The sequence below is a fragment of the Acomys minous genome (genome assembly GCF_964271855.1).
Source record: "Acomys minous genome assembly, chromosome: 6".
NCBI classification, from domain to species: domain Eukaryota; kingdom Metazoa; phylum Chordata; class Mammalia; order Rodentia; family Muridae; genus Acomys; species Acomys minous.
The window spans coordinates 111,200,214-111,218,446 of NC_140487.1; the positions used below are offsets into that span (position 1 = coordinate 111,200,214).

Genomic DNA, 18,233 nt, shown 5'->3' on the forward strand with positions numbered 1-18,233 from the left:
AACCAGGATTATTATTATTTAGAGAGGGCTCCGTGTAGCCCAGGTTGGCCTTACTCTCACTAGGTAGCTGGAGATGACCTTTAATTCTAATCCTTTAGTCACCTCCTAAGTGCTGGGATTGCAGGCGTGCACCACCACACCTGGTTTATGCAGGGCTGGGGATTGAACCCCAGGCTCTGTGCATGGAAGGCAAGTGCCCTACTAACTGAGCTACACGCAGAGCCAGTATTCCACCAGGCTCATCTGGCTCCCAAGCCGTGTGCATTCCGCTAGCCACCCCATCCTGCACTGTTCTAACACAAGCCTTTACAGAGCACGAGGCTACCCTGGTGCCGGAGTCACAGGCACTGTGTCAGACCAGTTGGTGGGTGAGGATCTCTGGTAGCCATTTGCAGGGATTGTAGTCCTTGCTGCCTGAGGCTCAGGTACGGCCTCCACTCACAGTGGAATCGTCAGCCAAGCTGGGCCCAGGCAGCGGGCACTACGGGGACGGTTCGTCTGCGGTTCCCATCCAGCATGGTGTCAGCCATTTCATACTGCGTGCCATCTCATTGGGCTATGAGAGAGAGGCAGAAAGAACTGTCACACAGGAAAGAGCAATGACAGAAACCTTCCTGCTGCAGGAGCATAAAGAGCGAGGCACACCCGAGTTTCTGTAGCTATAAATCAAGAGGCCTCAAGTCAGAGAGGTGAGAAGAGGCCCCTCCTCACTGCCCCTGAGCCTGGGGTTAGAGGAACTGACTGAACAAGCCCCCACCCCTGCCAGGCCCTGGGCTATCGGGCACTCCCTAAAGAAGGCAGCATGGGAAAAGCAGGGCCTGTCTGGGGCACCCCACCTTTCTTGTTCCCCCTGCTGGTCAGCAAGTTCTCCCGGGGGCTCACAGTGTATTTATGAATAAAGATTATAAAAGAAGGATTATGCAGCCTACGTACTTTGATTCACACTTGAGAAAAATGCTTAGAGCTCTGCCTGGCACATAACAAATGCTTAGTGCATACACGCCCTGTCGGCACTTAAGAAGCACCTAATGTATGCATACCACACCAATGTTCAAGACTGGCTCAGAGCTGGACGCTGGCTCTGCTGTGTTACCAGTCCTGGTCATGCACACATCTGGACTTCTGCTCATGGTCTACTGACTAAGAAATGGCCAGTCTCAGTTTTGTAGGGCTATCCATTTTCTGGCCCTTCTTGTAAAATAAAATTTAAAAGACGATAGAGTCACACGCAAGAACTTTTAGATGAGAGAAGGTGGCTTTGGGGTACAAGGGTCTCCAATGCTTCCTTCTGGATCCCCAAGTCTGATTCCTCAACAAACAAGTAGGTATCTTAAGCAACTGCCACAGGCAGACACTGTGCCAACTGCTTCTGGGTGGCATCCTCATCTGTCACACGCGATAGCCCTGAGATACAGACAGCACCATCCCCTTTTACAGAAGGGGAAACTGAGACTCAAACCGCCCAGCCCAGAAGTGCTGTTGGCTCCACTTGAACTCTGACCTCTTGGTCTCCAAGTATCAGCTCTTAGTCCCCCGGTTACCTCCTTTCTGGATGCTGTTCCTAGTCTGGAAATTTCCTTCCTCTGGAATACACTGAACCAGTTCTCCACAAGGCGCCGAGGAATTTCCCACCCACACAAGCTGGAGGCATAAGCAGCTGTGACAGTGCTAGGAAGGATTTCTGAGCAGGAGCTAAGGGCCCAGAAGTCCTCGTGCCCATCCTCCCAGCCCCCTACCCCACCTTTCCCCCACCCCCACCCCCCCAGACAGGGTTTCTCTATGTAGCCCTGGCTGTCCTGGACTCACTTTGTAGACCAGGCTGGCCTCAAAGTCATGGAGATCCACCTGCCTCAGCCTCCCAGAGTACTGGGATTATATAGACGTGTGCCACCGCGCTGGGCTTACCCCATGCCCACCTGTGCCACCAGTTGGCCTCATGCTTAAAGGCTAAGCATTTGGCTTCCTGGAAGTCTTGACTCTGCATGAGGTCAGCAGAGTTCTGTGCCAAATCCTGAAATCAGGAACTGGGTTCTGTGTTCTTTGAAAGACTACAAGGGCTGAGGGCCCAGTGGGTGAGGCAGGCTCCATGGGAAGGGGCTTCCAAGAAGGAATTAGCCCTATTCATGAGTGACAGCTCAGAACAAAGGGAAAACTAGGTGGTATCTGTCCTACGAGGTCACCTTCCCTAGATCCTGCCCAGACTCAGTTGGTGTCCCTGTCTAAGACGGTACTCCTGCGCCATCAAACATCAAAACATGGGAGGAGAGTGGGACAGCTAGTCGGGGAAAGGACTTGTCCTTGGGCCATATTTGTGATGACCTCAGATCTCTATCAGGGCACAGCACAGAGAGCCCAGTGCACCATGGGAAAAAATAACATAGCCTGCGAGTTGGGGAGCTGTGTGTTCTTGAGCTTCTCGGCTGATTTTCCCATCTGCTAAATGGATCTATTGCCTGTTTCCCATGTGCTCAGTCAAGGGCTCTTTCAGGCCCTGGGAAATTGGCCAAGTCCAAAGCAGATAAGGCTTGACTCCCATGGAACTTTCTGCCTAATTGGAGCAGACAGACCATAAACATGCAGGTGAGTTAATTTTAGTTCGCGATAAGTGCTGGGAAGAATATTAATGAGAACACAGTATTATCAGCCACCAGGGGTGGCTGCCTTACAGCAGAGAGTTAATCTCTCCTGGGTCATTAGGAGAATTACATGCATTACCATAAGAAATGTGCTTAGGAGCCTGCCAACTATAATGGCACTGTAAATAGACCATCGTTGTGGTCGTCGTCATCATCATCATCATCATCATCATCATCATCATCCTCCCAGCATCCCAGAATGGGAGTAAAGGGGAGGGGCTAGAGAGATGGCTCAGCTGTTAAAGGCTAGGCTCACAACCATAAATATAAGAGAGTAAAGGGGAGACTCTGCCTGAGGCCCCTGAGTGATCAGGCCCCTCCAAGCCTTGGGCTGTGAACCAGCTCTAGTCAAAAGACACGGGAGACAGTGTAATAACCCCTTGCCTTGCCTTTCTCAGTCCTTATCTGGTGGAGACTCCCAACACACATGGTGGTTATTAGTCCTCCTTTAAAGACCCTGAAAGAGACAGTGGAGACAAGGAGGTGATCTGGGAACCTGGCCTGGGAAACTCCACCTGGGAAGTCTTTACACCGAGGGACGGAGGGGAAAAGTAGAGCCCAGGACCTCCACGTCATTGTAGTAGATGCTGACTGCTGTGGTCCAGCCCCTGTTCTAGGGACAGCAAAACAGGGTGGTCCTTGTCATCAGGGAGGGTAAAGACAGACGGACCTCCCCCCCCCCTCAAACAGGCAGCTAATACCAAATAGGTGAAGAAAGTGAGGAAGAAGCCAGAGGCCCAGCGAGCTGCCTGAACCCTGGGGAGTTAATGATGGGTGTTTATTGAGGATACAGGGAGAAGATGGGATGCTGAGGACCTGAGACCTTCTAAGTGAGAGCCAAGGTCAGAGGCCTCAGCTCAAAGCCTGGCCTACTGTGTGCTGGGTGTGAGGCAGGCACTTTGCATGTCTCAAGGAAGTCCAGCTGGCTGAGGAGGAACCTCAAGTCCAGGATTTGACAATCGCTCTCATTTGCATGGTGTGTTGTTTTTTTTTCAGCAGGTACCCGTCATCCATTTGTCATATCTGAGGTCCTGCAATGTGCCTGTAAGGAAGGGAGGGAAGATATGACTGTCCCCATTTGATAGCAATGGAAAACACCCATGGACAAGGCTACTGATTTGCCTAAGGCCACCAGCTGGTGCTGGCATGTCAGGCCTACAACTAGGGTTGCCAGCTCATGGCATCAAAAGCCTTCTTCCCAAAGCTGCCATGTCAGAGCTCCCCCTTCCATAGTCTCCACTGGAAAGAAAGATCTGGAAAGCAGAAGAGGGAGGAGCTCTCTAAACCTGGCTGCTAGGCCTCTGTTACTGGCCAGCAAGGGTGTGCAAACTATCCAGGCAGGGGGTGGCCCAGGCAGCTGGAACCTTTCCCTGGCATAGGAGGGCTGTAGTAGCAGCTGTCTCACTCTCAGTCAGCCTCATGTCTTGATTCTAGCACGTTCCAACACACAGAAGAAGCGGAGAGCGGAGAAGCGAGGCTTTATCCCAGCTGTGCTCTGACTCACAGTGGCCACTGTATTGGACCTGAACCACCTCAGACTCCTGGGAGGCAAAGCAGGTGGCACCCCAGCTGCTAGCTGAGACCGTCTCATGCCTTCCTTCTGTTAAAATCCAGGCAAGTCCAGGTATTGAGGGACCTTAGACATGAAGTCCCAAAGAAGTGCTAAGATTAAAAACACACAAGGCAGGGGGTCTCAGAGTTTCTTACCCAGCTCTGACGTCAATACCTATACACGGACCAGGCATCTCAGTAACCCAGGGCTGTGCGTTTGGTAAAGCAAGAAGGCCACTGCCAAAGGGGGCAGCCTTCAGGCTCACCTATGGATGCACCTAGCCCCACGGTAGATTGAGCAAGCTGGGTTCCAGTTCCCTGGAGCTTAAGGAGGAAGAGTTCCGGGGGCCACCTGAACTGGGCGTAGACCTTCGGGTACACCCAGTCAGTGACTTGCCAAACCCAGCTGTGAACCACCCACCTTCGTCACCAGTGATCAATCACACACAGCAGTCACTCACAGGGACGCCCTGCCACGACTGTTCACCAAGGAGTCATTTTTCAGCCAGCCCCACACAAGGGGTTTCTTAGCATGACAGGGGCACCCCCAGGGCCTCTAGCTTGCCAGTAGGGCCATCTGGTTTTCTGGCTCCATATATTGGGAGGTGTGCCTTGCCTCATGAACGACGGGACTCCCTATGGTGCTCTCAAGGGGGGGGGGATGACGGCGTGCAGGACGCGACTGTGTGGCCACCCCGGTTTGTACGGTTTGTACGAGGCAGCACGCATATCCAGTTGGAGGGGTGTGTTCCCAGTGCTATGCTGAGGGCTCCAGCCTTGAAACGCGCTACTTGCTAGCTGTGTCACTTTGAGCAGGTGACCCTGTCACCTCTGTGCCTTTTGTGGGAAGATGAAAGTGAGAATCTCACTGAGGTGCGATGTTGGGGATCATTCATTCATCCCGGGGTCACTAAGTGCTGAGAGAGCCAGCTAAAGGATTTCCACTCGTGGGTCTTTCTTTTTTTTTTTTTTTTTAAGGTGACTCTGTGAAGTGTCACTAGCGGAAAGATGCAACGTGGGTCAAGGGCGAGTACGAAACGATGCAAGCTGTCCCTTCATTGTCACCACTCTGAGCTGCTCGCTTTGAGTGGTCATTCCAGCCCAATGGGCACAGTTCACAGCCTCCCTTCCTAGCAGCAGGCAGGCTCCCCTGGAGCTCCCAAGCTTGTGTCAGGAGCCCGGGGGCCGCCTCCTCATGTGGACGGGCTGCATTTGAATTAATTACATGCCGTTTTGTAATTATACCAGAAACTTGCTTTCTGCCCTTTGAAAAACTCTCCCCTGTGTGGGAACTTTTCTTTTACACTCGCTTCCCTTGACTTCTTGTCTGATTTTTTCCCCCCTCCTCTACTGTTCAGTAGGGATGTGAAAACAAAAAATTGAGGTCTACCTTTCAGTCAGAGAGCTGCACCTCTGATTTCTTGTATGATCTGTTCAGCAAGCACTTGGTGAGGGTTACTCCATGGTGGGTGGCATGTGCCGAGCACTGGGGACACAAAGCTGACTCTATCCTTCAGTGTCCCCAGTTCTCGACGGCTCTCTGAGAAACTCCTGGGAAGTAGAAACTCTTTACGTGTGTGTGTGTGTGTGCGCGCGCGCACGCATGTGCTCACGCCTGCTGTGTATGCTCACGTGTGATCGGAGCACAACTTGCAGAAGGCCATTCTCTCTCTCTCTCCACCATCTGTGCCCAGGAACTGAACTCAGGCCGTCACACCTGGTGACCAGTGCCTTAGCCCACCGGACTTTGTAGGAGGCAGATGGAATAGAGAAAGGAAGAAAATTCTAGAAAAGGGGAACCACCTGGATGGTTGACACACCCAGCCCCTGGCCTTCTCACCCACAGCCCGAGAGGTGGGTGTTTTTTATCACCTTTTTTTTTTTTTAATACAACGCAGACACTGAGCCTGTGGGAAAGTCACTGTTCTGCAGGCAGTCTGGGCTTTAACACAGGTGTGACCTCGCAGCCGGGGCTCTGGGCCCACTGACTCAGCAATGACAGCAGGCCAGTGGCGGACCTGGGAACCCTTTTCCCTAAACCTCTACCTGGTCTTCTAGGCCAGTGGTTTTAAAACTTGAGCACACACCAGAATCACCTGGGAGGCCTGTTAAAACAAATAATGGCCAGCCCCGCCCCCAGCGGGGCTGATTCAGAACCTGGGCGGGGCTAATAATTTGCATATCCAAGTTCCCACGTGAGGAGAGCCAGGGACCTCTTTATTTACTTAGGGTACTTTTAGTAGTGGGGCTGGGGTTTTGAGCTCAGTGTCTTGTACATGCCTGGCAAAGGCTCTAACTGAGCTACGAGCCCCAGTCACAGTAACCACGTTTTGACAACGGTGTTCTGGGTGAGCCAAAAAAATAATTATTTCTTACAGATGACAACTCTTTCCTCCTTTGCTTCGTTTCAAAAACTACGCAGCAGCCTTGTAAAACTCAAGTGTATGAAATGCGAGTCGGGTGTGGTGGTGCTCACATGTAATCCCAACCCCGGAGGCAGGAAGATAGTGAGTTCAAAGCCAGCCCGTGGTACTTGAGTTCCGGACGGGGTACACAGAGGCACTGTCTCACATACATACATACGTACGTACGTACATACATAGCAAGGAACATACAGAAAAACGAAAAGCAGGGAATTGATCTACATCCTTATAACTAATGTCTAGGTTTAGATGCTTGAGTCTCTGGTTGGGATCCAGGTGAGAGACCCCAGCTCTTCCATGAGATCTTGGCTAAACAATGTCACTCGATACATGCCCATCTCGCTTAGGTTACCAAGAAGGAAGAAAGGGAAGTGATGATCAAGCGCTTGTCAGAGCATCTAATGCGCAGTCGGGGGGCGGTGGGGGTGGGCGCTTGGGTGCCCTCTTTTTGTCTGAACCCAGCGCACGGCTCAGAAGTTGGTCAGGACTATACCGGGTTGGCGCGCTTCCCAGACTGCGCATGTGCAGCTGCCTCCGTTACCACTTCAACAGCACCCCCCCACCCCCCTCCCGCCCCCGCTCCGCCCCGTTTTACAGCCGGAGCTTAATGAGGGCTTTTAACTTTTCATTCACCAACCGCGTAACTCCGACTTTTAATAACACACCTCCTGCACGACAAAAATTTGCTCCTGGCAATCACGGTTTCGACCACAAAACCGCAGCGGGGCGGCGCTCCGGGTTAACTCTTTCAGCGCTGCGGGCCTGGGGAGGGGGGAGGGGAGCGTTGCGAGCCCTCTAGATTACTGCCCTGCTCTAGTCTCTATTCCCAATTGCATAGGGTTCCTGCTGTGGGATGCAGAGGCCAGGGCGCTGAGGCATGGTGTTAACGGAATGAATCTACTGTGTATGAAAGGTGTCAAACCCTCCACCCCTCAACAGGTATCTTGGACAGCCTTGCACACAGTAGGACACTCAGGAGAGTTCGAAAAGGCTAATGGTCACCAAGAATCTGGCTCTGAAGAGAGCCACAGACTCCAGACTAGGTGAGGGCCTGTGCCAGACAGCCCCACTTAGCCAGGCCCATGGTGGGCAGTGGGCATGGCCAGACTGTTTTTCCTGCGAAGCTAGAAGTCAGAGCCCCAGGAACCCTTGCAGCTACCTCTGGCCACAGGGTACTCGTAGGCTGTGGGCTGGAAGCACCCAGGGTGGCTGGCAGAGGTGCCAGGCGCTGGGTCTGACCACATGAAAGGCCGGTGCTCACCACCCACCAGCTGTCTTGAGCTGGTTTCTGACTACATTGCTTGGCTTTTCCAGGGCCACCTCCCACTGGAGGCTTAGCAATGGTGCTAGTGGACCAGTTGGTCCACTACTAGGCTCAGTGTGTCCCTGTTAGGTAGGTGTGTTCATAGTCCACATTTTACCAGTGAGGGAGCCGAGAGTTAGGGAGGACAAACTCATTCAATTTGATTCGATGCAGATGCAGAGCTGAGTTTTCACCACCGCCTCAGGGCTGACAAGTTGTTCATTCTCCAAGGCCTGGAGACGTCTGCTTGACCTGGCACGATTTTCCAGGCAAGGTCACACAGCCTGGCCCAAGACCACATCAGCAGGAGCAGCAGCTCAGAACACACACACACACACACACACACACACACACACACACACACACACACACACACCCCAGGTATAGGAGCAGCTGAGCCCACAGGGTCAACCATCATAATCGCAAACGGTAGCTTCAAAGTCGGTCTGCAATTACTTGGAGAAGCCTCTACTGTCAGCTGATCTGACTTCAAACCCAAACCATTAAGAACACAAGCTGAAAGCCTTCTGTCCAAGCCACCCAGCCTCGGGACACCCCCCCCCCCCCCAATGAGCAACCTGAATAGATAGTCTGCAGCTTTGGTATGTCTAAGTGTGCTGGGGGGATGACTCTCTGTGTGTGTGTGTGTGGGTGTGTGTGTGTGTGGGTGTAAAAATAAAAAGCAAGTGGGTTCAGAAATGCCTAGCTATTCAATTCTCCATGAAGCGAGAATGGCATTATTAGCATGCTCCCTCCTGGGCTTTAAATGAATCACTGTTTTATTTAATATTTATTCATTTATTTCTTTTGGTTTTTCAAGACAGGGTTTCTCTGTGTAGCCTTGGCTGTCCTAGACTCGCATTGTAGACCAGGCTGGCCTCGAACTCACAGGAATCTACCTGCCTCTGCTTCCCTAGTGCTGGGAATAAAGGTGCGCGCCACCACTGCCCGGCTTGAATCACTGTTCTAAAATTAAATCCCACAACAACTCCATAAGTTCTGCTATTGGTCACAGTCTACAGGTAAGGAGACTAAGGCTTGGGTAAAGCGCCTTGTCCAAAGCCACTCAGGTAACAAATGGAGGGATGGGGGAGCGAGGGGGGGGGGGAAGAAATCTGATGCCCGCAACCATAGCGATTGGACAGGGGATGTGGCCAAGCCAGACACACCTCAGCTAGCCAGTCAGTGCCGGCAGTTACGAGCCATCAATTCCTCTGCCTGTAAGTGTTTAAGTTCTTAACCAGCCAAGGAAAAGCTCCAAAGAGAGAGACAGAGAAGGGGAGGAAACAACAAAGCTGTCAGCGCTGAAGATGGCAGGAAAAAAAGGAAGTTGGTGCTCAAGGAGTCTGGCCTTTAGCTCTTTGCCCACAAGTTAAAACAAGCCACACCCTCGACTCTTCCCGAGTCTTTTTCTCGAACGTCTGGACCAGAAGCAGAGGCCGAGAGTGAGGTCAGCGTCAGCTAGTAGGGGATTTTGAATCCCAGATGTGGGCAGGAATGCACCTGCATCCTGCCAGGCAACACAGATGACCTCATCAAAATCACTCCTCGGCTTCCCCAGCTGTAGGACTACCTCTGGATAAAACCGACCACATTTTTATTGAACTCAGCTTCAGACTGGGCTCTTTGGTAAGCATTTTACAGCTTTCCGAGGGCTTAAGAATCCTACAAAGCTCTCTTGTTCCCATTTTCCAGATGAGGAAAATGAAGCGCAGATAAATCGAATGACTTGTTTAAGAGCCTAGGAAGGACAGAGCCTGGATTTTGAACCTAAGGAAAGCCGCTACAGAGAGCATGTGGCGATCTCTCTTGGGATTGTTCCAACGCAACGTACAAGTACCTTTACAGAAACGCAACGCTTTGCCTAAGACAGCTCTGAGAAGTTCGTTCCCCTTGGTAAGAGAGGAAGCTTCCGCCAGGCGGGAGTGTCTCTGATTTAAAGGCCCTTTCAGAGTATCCAAAAGCGATGCCAAGATTCACGAATTCAGACAGCCCCGGGTTTGCCTTCCTCGAAACTGCTCAGCACAGAGAGAAAGAAAAACTATTTTCCCAGGGAAACAGGCAGCTCTAGATAGAGAAGCCGAGCGTGCCTCGACACGCCAGCGCAGGATCGTCAAGCCCATTCATTCACCCTTACAAATTGCCGTGTGAATCCTGGCGCCGGCCTCCCTGCTCGGCCCTCTGTAGGAAACCTAGCCAGCTCCGGTGAGCTGGGGAGGCCCGGCATCCACGGGTTTACTCACTCAAGTTCATTCGACATCTTTTCCGAGGTTCCAGCGATCCGTGTCTTGGCACGCAGGCGGGCGCTGCTGACCGCTCTCTCGCTCGCTCGCTCGCTCGCTCGCTCGCTCGTCTCTAATTCTCGTCTGACACAGACATTCCCTCCCTGCCTAGGGAAGTGTTTGATTTACGCTGCGCTTTGGATGTTGAGATTTCGCTGACAGCGGTCCCCTGCGGCGTTGGCGCTGATTGGCTGTAAGCACAGGTGCCGACTGCAGGTAAACCACAGCAGGTGCAGCTGTTAACTTTTGGTCCACCAGCAGGGGCGGAGCTCTGGGGGGGCTGACTGGGGTGGAGCTGGCCAATTCCCTCCTTGCTGAGGGGGTGAGGGGAGGTGGAGACGAGAGAGGAGGGAGGAGACAAACGTTGGGAAGGGACGTCGGAACTAGAGGAAAAATACAGACAGGTACTTGGCTCAAAGGAAGTCTTGGTCCATCGTCTCTCCACTCGTATCCTGGATCCCAGAAGCATCTCCTCACAGACACCACATCTCTTTACACTCACCTTCTCTACCTGGAAAAATCTCAAGAGAGAGCAGGTGTATTTTTCTGTTAGTCTCCTTTCTTTCCTCCACAACTTTCCCCTGTTTTGCTAGCCAAGTGGTTTCTTCGGATTCTCCCAGTAAACCAGCTAGGACGGACTTTCTGTCAGTTTGTCCTTCCTCCTCTGCCCATGCCCTTTACCGGAGAGGGAGGAAATGTAGGCTGGAGAGGTAAGGTGACTTGCCTAAGGGTGAAAGCTAGTGCTCCTGTCAGAGACCTGCTCTGGAAGACCAACTGCTCCTTGAGCGGAAGTTGAGGCCTCAGTCGACAGCAGACATTTACTGAGCACCCATGTATGCAAGATCTCCTGGTTCTGGGGAAACAGAGGGAAAAAAATCCTGGTTTCTACTTGGGAGGAGTTTGCCACACCCCCCAAGCCCCCTGCGTGTGTGTGTGTGTGTGTGTGTGTGTGTGTGTGTGTGTTTAGACAGAGAGAGAGAGAGAGAGAGAGAGAGAGAGAGAGAGAGAGAGAAAGAGGGGGGGAGGGGGGGTGGGGAAGTGGGGCAGGTACCCTTTCATCTTGTGTGATGCCAATCTGAACTGGATGTGGGCAGACCACATGCCTCTCTAGCCAGCCCAGAAAGGATGGAAAAGTTGAAGGTGGCTGAGGCTCAGCTGGCTGATCGCCGTGAGCATGTGGCTCTGTGCTGGGCACTCAGGAGAAATCAGATGCCTCTTACGGGAGATGATGGTAGAGGGACGGCTGTGCACAATCTAGGGTGGTAAACCCAGAATGCCCACGAGTACAGGAAGGAGCAGAGAGTTTCCATGAGGTAAAATAGGGGGAGAAATCTAAGCCACACATCTTGGACTCTTACCTATGTTCACCCCTATCTTCCTTCACTCACCCCCTGCTTGGCAAAGCACTTCTTTGTTCATTCGTCCTGGGAGCCTTACCTTGGACATTCTCCTCCCCACCCGAGAGAAAAGGCACCCAGAACAGCTCCATCTAGGAATTCACGAGATCCCTCTTAGTACGGGGTACTGGATTTGAGGAATCATTGGAGTGCTTTGCCATCGGAGACTGTTTGGAGGCCATCCCTAAGGAGTCCTGATAACGCAAAGAAAACTGTACTAACTGCCAATATAGCTGGCTCTCTGGAGCAGCCCTCTTTAGTCACACTCGTGAGCGTAGTCACTCAGCCCCTGGGTTTCACATAGCTTTCTTCTGTCCTCTGAAGACCTTTGGACCTTCTTATAGCCTTCTCATAGGGTATCTATCTCCCGTTGCTCTGGAATGTGAGCTCCTTGGGAGTGGACACTTTGTCTTGGTCACTCTGTAGCACTGGTTTCCGTGTCGGGCTCCTGTTACATGTTCTGTATGTTGCATAGGTCTGGCAGGTACCATGCTAAGCCTTCACATGCATCGTGTTATTAGCAAAAGTGAGTCAGGCACCCTGTGATCATGCCGTGAGGTGAGAGAGGCAAATTGCCCGCTGTAGTTGAAGGCAGCGGCGGCAAGCACTAGCGGTGGACTGGCTCTGAGCGGTCACTCACAGGATTGGTGGTGCTCTCAGGGGCTGCAGGCCCGCTGCAGCCCGAAGGATGGCACACTTCTCTTTGTAGCTAAGTCACCTCTTGGAAGGCAGGGGAGTTTCTGTCAGCTGTGTTGCAATGGTTGTGGTGTGACTCATGCTGGCTGAGCTTGGGGGTGGGGGGGGGGGTGGGGGTGCACCGGGATTTCAGGCGGCATGTCTGTGCTTGCTGGGCTCTGTAAACGGGTCCTCTCCCTCTCTGGGTCCTGGCCCTGTGGTGACAGCCATTGTCAGAGATCATTCGAGAGCCTTTGTGCTTCTTTATATAGGCAGCGTGCAGAAGGTGCTCCGGATAGGTACCAAGGATGTCAGGAGCCAGTGTGCAGGATCATGGGAGTCCTCCCAGCCATGTTGGCAAGGCCAACACAGACCTTTACCACCGCAGCTCAAGGAGGCCAAGAATTGCTCAAGCCTGGCTGGCTTCCTTTCCTACTCCTAGGGAGACGGTGTAGCCCAGGGCCAAGGGAGGCTGGCCATGGCTGCCCTTGTGTGGACAGCCAGTTCTTGGTTGCTGTGTCTAAGAAATTATAAGCAGGCCAGCCAGTCAGATGTAACATAATAATTATGTCCAGTAGCAGCAGTGACACCCACTAATGACGGCTACTATTTTGTATCCTCTGTCAGGGGGTGAGTACCCGCTGGAAGACTCGGAGCTGAGTTCGAGACACTTCCCAGCATCCTGAGGTTGGGCAAGTGACTAACCTCAGCCTTCTCACCTGCATTTGAATACAGAATCACGCTCCCTCCTCCCGAGGTGAATCAAATGGTTCGTGCGAAGCGCTTTGTGCGGTACATGACTGGTCATGATTCATTTGCTGCAGCAGAGTGTGCTGTCCTGCTTAGTACCACTATGCTACGTAAGCACCAGCTCCCAGGGTCAGACACCGTACCAAGCACATTCAATGTGACAGCCCTTCCAACATCCCCAGGTCTCCATGACTACCCAGATCTCGGGCACATCCATTGGCCTATCAGGAAATATTGAAGCGGTGAATGTCCAACAGTGATGCTCTGTGAAGATTGAAACGACAAGTTGCAATTTTCCCTTGCCCTCCCCCGCCCTCCACCCTCCCCCTGCCCTCCCCTGCCCTCCCCGCCCCCCACCAGGCCGACTGTGTTGAGTCTGCATCGCTTTAACACTTGGAAGTTCTACGAGAGGTACCCCAGCTCCACCATCATTAAACAAGGCCAAGCACGTAGCTGGCTGATACCGATTTTGTAGGCCCCGGGATTGATCTCCGGCACCCCCCAACCCCGACCCCAGAAAGTGATTAAGCCAAAACTAGTGCCTACAGCCATTGTGTTCCTGCCCTTCCTGGGGCAGAGGTGGAGATAAAGAGACAAGACTGAGAGCCGAGAGCATGATTCAGTCAGTAAAGTGCTGGCTGTGCAAACATAGCCTGAGTTTATCCCTAGAACCCACATTAAAAAAAAAAAAAGCCTCATGTGGTACTGCATGCTCATAAGCCCCCAGGGTTAGGGGGTTAGAGACAGGGAGATTCCTGGCAGATCTCTGGGGCTCACTGGCTACTCAATGAGTTCCAGGTCCATGAGAGACCTTGTCTCAAAAAATCCAAGATGGATGGAGCCCGAAGAATGACATTTGAGAACATACCGGAGCACATACAAACATGTACACATATCCCCACACCAAGAGAAGACTCGAGTCAGCTGACATGCCAGCTCTAAGCACAGATATCTGACCTTCACTTAGCAATGAAAGCTATTGTTATTAATTAAGCCGTAACTCTGGGGGTTCTTGCTTAGAACTTCCACCTAAGAGTGGGGCACAGGGTTCCTCTTACTGGCTGAAGAATGCAGTTTCCCCTCATTGACTAAGCAACAGTGCAGTGGGCTCCAGTGGGCCAGACCCGGGTGTGTGTGTGTGTGTGTGTGTGTGTGTGTGTGTGTGTGTGTCTCATACTTGATGTGTGTATGCAGCACGTGACTCTCAAATCCCTTTGAATTAGTTCCTGTGATCGAGATAAACTTGTAGAGGCTGAGGCAGGTGATGCCACATCTAAGCCTCTATGTGGTGTCAGGGCAGAAGCAAGCTGAGGTCTACCTGCCCCCAGAGCCCCGGAAATGGCCCTTTGCACTTGTCCGGGCCTAGTATGGATTTGACAGGTAACAGAAGGGGGAAAGGCAGAATAAGAGTTGGCCAAGTGGTTGGCGTTTTGTGTAAAGGGGTTGTGGGAGCTGGAAGCTTCCAGAGGGTGAGAATAATACAAGTAAAAGCCTTATAGGTCACTTGCCCCAAGCCCCAGTGCAACAGATGGTCAGTGAATAACTGCCGAGCAAATGAAAATACGGGTATAATTTACAAAAGGCTTAATGCCCCGGACAAGCTGGGGGTTGCCCTCTTTCCTCACCAACTAGGGAAAACCCCTGAAGTTAGAACCCCTTCCTCCCCTTTATTGGTGTATCTCAGAGTCTTCACCCTGGGCCTGTGGTTTCGCATCCGTAAGTTTCCCCATCATCCCTCATCCCTAAGGAGTGAGTTACATGGTCCCTTGATGGAAGGTCAGTGGCCAAAAGTTGGTACCTAATAAAGGAATGCTGGCATTGTAGGTGGGTGGGCGCCACTTAGCAAGGGGTACAACCCACCAGCTTCTGGTTCCAATGTCAGTGCACAGCTGTGTTCCCAGCATCCATACCCAGCCTCCCTTACAGCGCCCCTCTCTCTATAGCCAACTCTCTCCCAGGGCACAGGGTGAGATTTTTGTTATTGGTTGTTATTGGTCGGTTGAGATTCAGAGAGAACCTCTGGTTAAGTGAGGAACCTGGGCTCTTAGATGGAGCATCACCCAAGATACCAGCATAGACCCATGGGAGTCCCGGAAGTATACCCGGAGGTATCTCGAGAGCTCTACAGTTTGTTGTGTCTTTTTCTATCATCGCTGGACCTAAACGGAGGTATAGCGGATAAGCACCCACACCCACACTTTGAAGGCCCCCAAAGTGGTTTTCCCGGAGGGTCAGGGCACGGGAGTGGACAGCCTCTAGCCTCTTACACGCTGTACAACAGATCCTTATCAGTTCTGCCAGCGACATCGCCTACATTCCTGCCTAGCGGTTCGTGGAACACATGAGGTCCAAAGTCTCCCCCGAAGACTCTCCCCTTGAAACAAGAGACCTCGGAAATAAGCAGTTGTTTTCCTGATCATCCTTGATAAAGGACGAAGGAGCCCCACTTCTGATCCTGAAAAACAGGGCCCTTCAGTGAGGCTTGGGGAAGCAGAAGATAACAAATACAGCCAGGCATCGGGCTGCAATACAGCCAGGCACCAGGTTGCAATCTAGAAGGATGACACGGATACACCTTCGGTGCCTTGGTGACAATGGCTGGGCTTACAGTACGGTTGTCAGCGCTTGCGAATCCTCATTCGACCCTCACGGCCACAGATGAAGTAAAGCCCAAGAGGGACACACCTCACCCGAGGTGACCCCAGCAGAGTTGTCTCGATCTGATTCTCTGGCTTTAAGCCTGTCACTTACAGGTCGTCGTCGCTCCCTAAGTTGCTCTGTCCCAATTTGTAAAGGCCGTTCAGAAGGAGCAAGGAAGGCATCAGGGAACCCAGAGGTGAAAAGAACGGGTGGAATTTATACTTTCTTATTTTTGTTCATCTGTCAACATTGTTTCTTTTGTTAGAAAAGGGAAATATTACAGTTACTAACGAGGGGGCCAGTCAGGCGGGCTGTGCTGAGCTGAGCAGGGAAAGGTAGAAGTTGCTAAAGTATTGTGTAGGGGTCTTTGTGGAACTGGCTAGAACAAGGGGTGGCCAGAGGGAGGGACCCACGGGGCCCCTGATACTGAAAGGAGCAGGCTTGTTGGAAAAGACCTCTCAGTGGCCATGGGTCCTGAGGGAGCCCAGAGGCCCAGTCTTCCCAGGATTTGTGCCCTGGCCCTCCCCCTCCCCCCTCCCCCCCCCATCACTGGGTCCATTACGAGTCTGTTCCCATGAAAGGATTGTTAAAACAAGACACTGCCCACTTCCAAATACAAGTGAAATGAGAAAAAACTCGTTAATCCCCGCCATCACCATGGCCAACAGTATGGAGGCACGCCCCCTTCTGCAGGAGTCAGGCTGGGGGCTTTCTGCAAGAACCACAGAAGGGACCGGCTAAGGTCTGCTTCCAGGAGGGGCTCCAGGCAGCCCAGGCTGTCCCATCTGCCACATGCTGGGCAGGGAAATGAGTCAGAGCACAATCCTGCCCACCAGGAAGCCACTGGGAAATTCCACAAAGCCCCTTCAGGAAACCTTTGTTTTCTTCCGTGGACTTGAGCAAAATCGATTTTGTTGTCAAGTTTCACAGAATCCCACGTGTCTTGGGAATTCATAAGAGTTCTCAGTCCTCAGCCTAGGGGGTCCAGAAGTCTCTGTTGTGGACCTTGACCCTAACACACCAACACACACACACACACACGCACGCACAGCAGAGCTACTTGAGAGCTTGGGCTCTGAGTTCAGATCCTGGACCTACCACATATTCCCGGGTGACCTTGGGCAAGCCCTGTGGCCACTCTGAACCTCAATCTCAGTCTATAAGGTAGGATGACTCCTACCGTGTAAGGCTTTGGCAGATGAGGCAACACATGCAAAGCCCTTAGCTCCATCTTGAGAGTTGACTATCGCTCTTATCACCAGGGTTGGGCATGCCTTGCCATCCCGTAGGACAGGGAGTGTCTGTCTCTTTTGCATCTTCTACCTAAGGTACTCAACCCAGGGCAGATATGCCTGATGATGGGGTTTAGTCACCACATTCCCCTGCCTCTGAGGGTGTGAGCGGGACTGTTGTTCTGGGCCCGGGTGCCTGAGCAATCAGGATCGGGCCTCAGCAGCAAGCAATCAAATTGCTGAGGAGATGAGGCCTCGGTGCCAGTCTCCTCCCCTTGCGCAATGGGGCTCTACCGTTTGTGTTTTCCCAGGTCACCTGCACTCTTACCCACTAAAGGGCTCTGGAGACACCTCTGCGAAGAGAAGAGTCCTGACAGGCAGGTGACAGTGGCCTGACTCTCTAGCCTGTGGCTTTGGTGGTTTGGCTACATTTCAACTGCTTCTGAATGAACTGATGATCCACGCTATGGTCACAGTATTTCATTTTGCTGTTTTTAGTCTAGGCAACATAGGCACAATCCAAACTGGGTGGGACCTGTCTCACCCTCTTTTCTTTTCTTTCTTTCTTTCTTTCTTTCTCTTCCTTTCTTTTTTTTTTTTTTTTTTTCCGAAACAGGGTAACCTTGGCTGTCCTGGAACTCTCTCTCTAGACCAGAACTCGAACTCACAGAGATACTAACCTCTGCCTCCTGAGTGTTGGGATTAAAGGTGTGCGCCACCACCTCCAGCTAGTTTCACTGTCTCTTCTGTTCTTCATTCCTTGAGGGTTCCCTAAAGCTTGCAAGGTAGACTGGAGGTATTAAAAATTAAGCCTCTAACTTAGAGATCTTCTTCCGCCTTCCATCATGGGTTATACCAACAAGCTCTGGACTCAGGACACTGAGGTTTGAAAACCTGGCTCTGCATTTTGTCAGTTGTGACCCTGGGTTCAGTATCATCCTCAAAGGCCACTGTATCTGTCTAGCAGGTTATCAGAAGAGACTTCTCAGCCAAGGGAACAGTTTGAAAAAAAAAACGCAAAGATGCTTTCTGGAACCACCGTGAGGCCCCAGGGGAGGTAGATGCTGGCGAGCAAAGACTGTGATACAAAAGGCTCAATGGGGGGGCCATTCCAAGGAACTAGCCAGCCCCAAGCATTAGTTTATGACAAGGAGAGATGCCCGGCAAGCCTGGGGGTACTACTCTGCATCGCCATAAAAGAGGCCTCACCTGGAAAAAAAAAAAGACATCCTCTTTTGGGAGTCCTGGTGACCTCTGACACCCTCCTCACCCGTTAACCCCAGCCAAGTCACACCAAGTGAGGACAAATGATGGGTGTGGAGCCCCAAAGAGTGGGAGGCCCCC

General features: G+C 52.1%; 1 protein-coding gene across 2 annotated transcripts in view; it reads right to left on the bottom strand.

Annotated features, from left to right (window-relative positions):
- Positions 1–10,456, bottom strand: part of GRHL3 (grainyhead like transcription factor 3) — a 32,865-nt gene extending 22,409 nt beyond the window's left edge. Inside the window, exon 1 of one of the 2 annotated variants that reach the window (XM_084785126.1) lies at positions 10,157–10,456. In XM_084785126.1, the coding sequence (XP_084641252.1) occupies positions 10,157–10,173 (17 nt within the window). In that variant the 5' untranslated portion in view covers positions 10,174–10,456. The remainder of the gene's footprint in view (positions 1–10,156) is intronic. The other variant, XM_084785127.1, reaches the window with a different exon arrangement.
- Between the last annotated feature and the right edge of the window lie 7,777 nt (positions 10,457–18,233).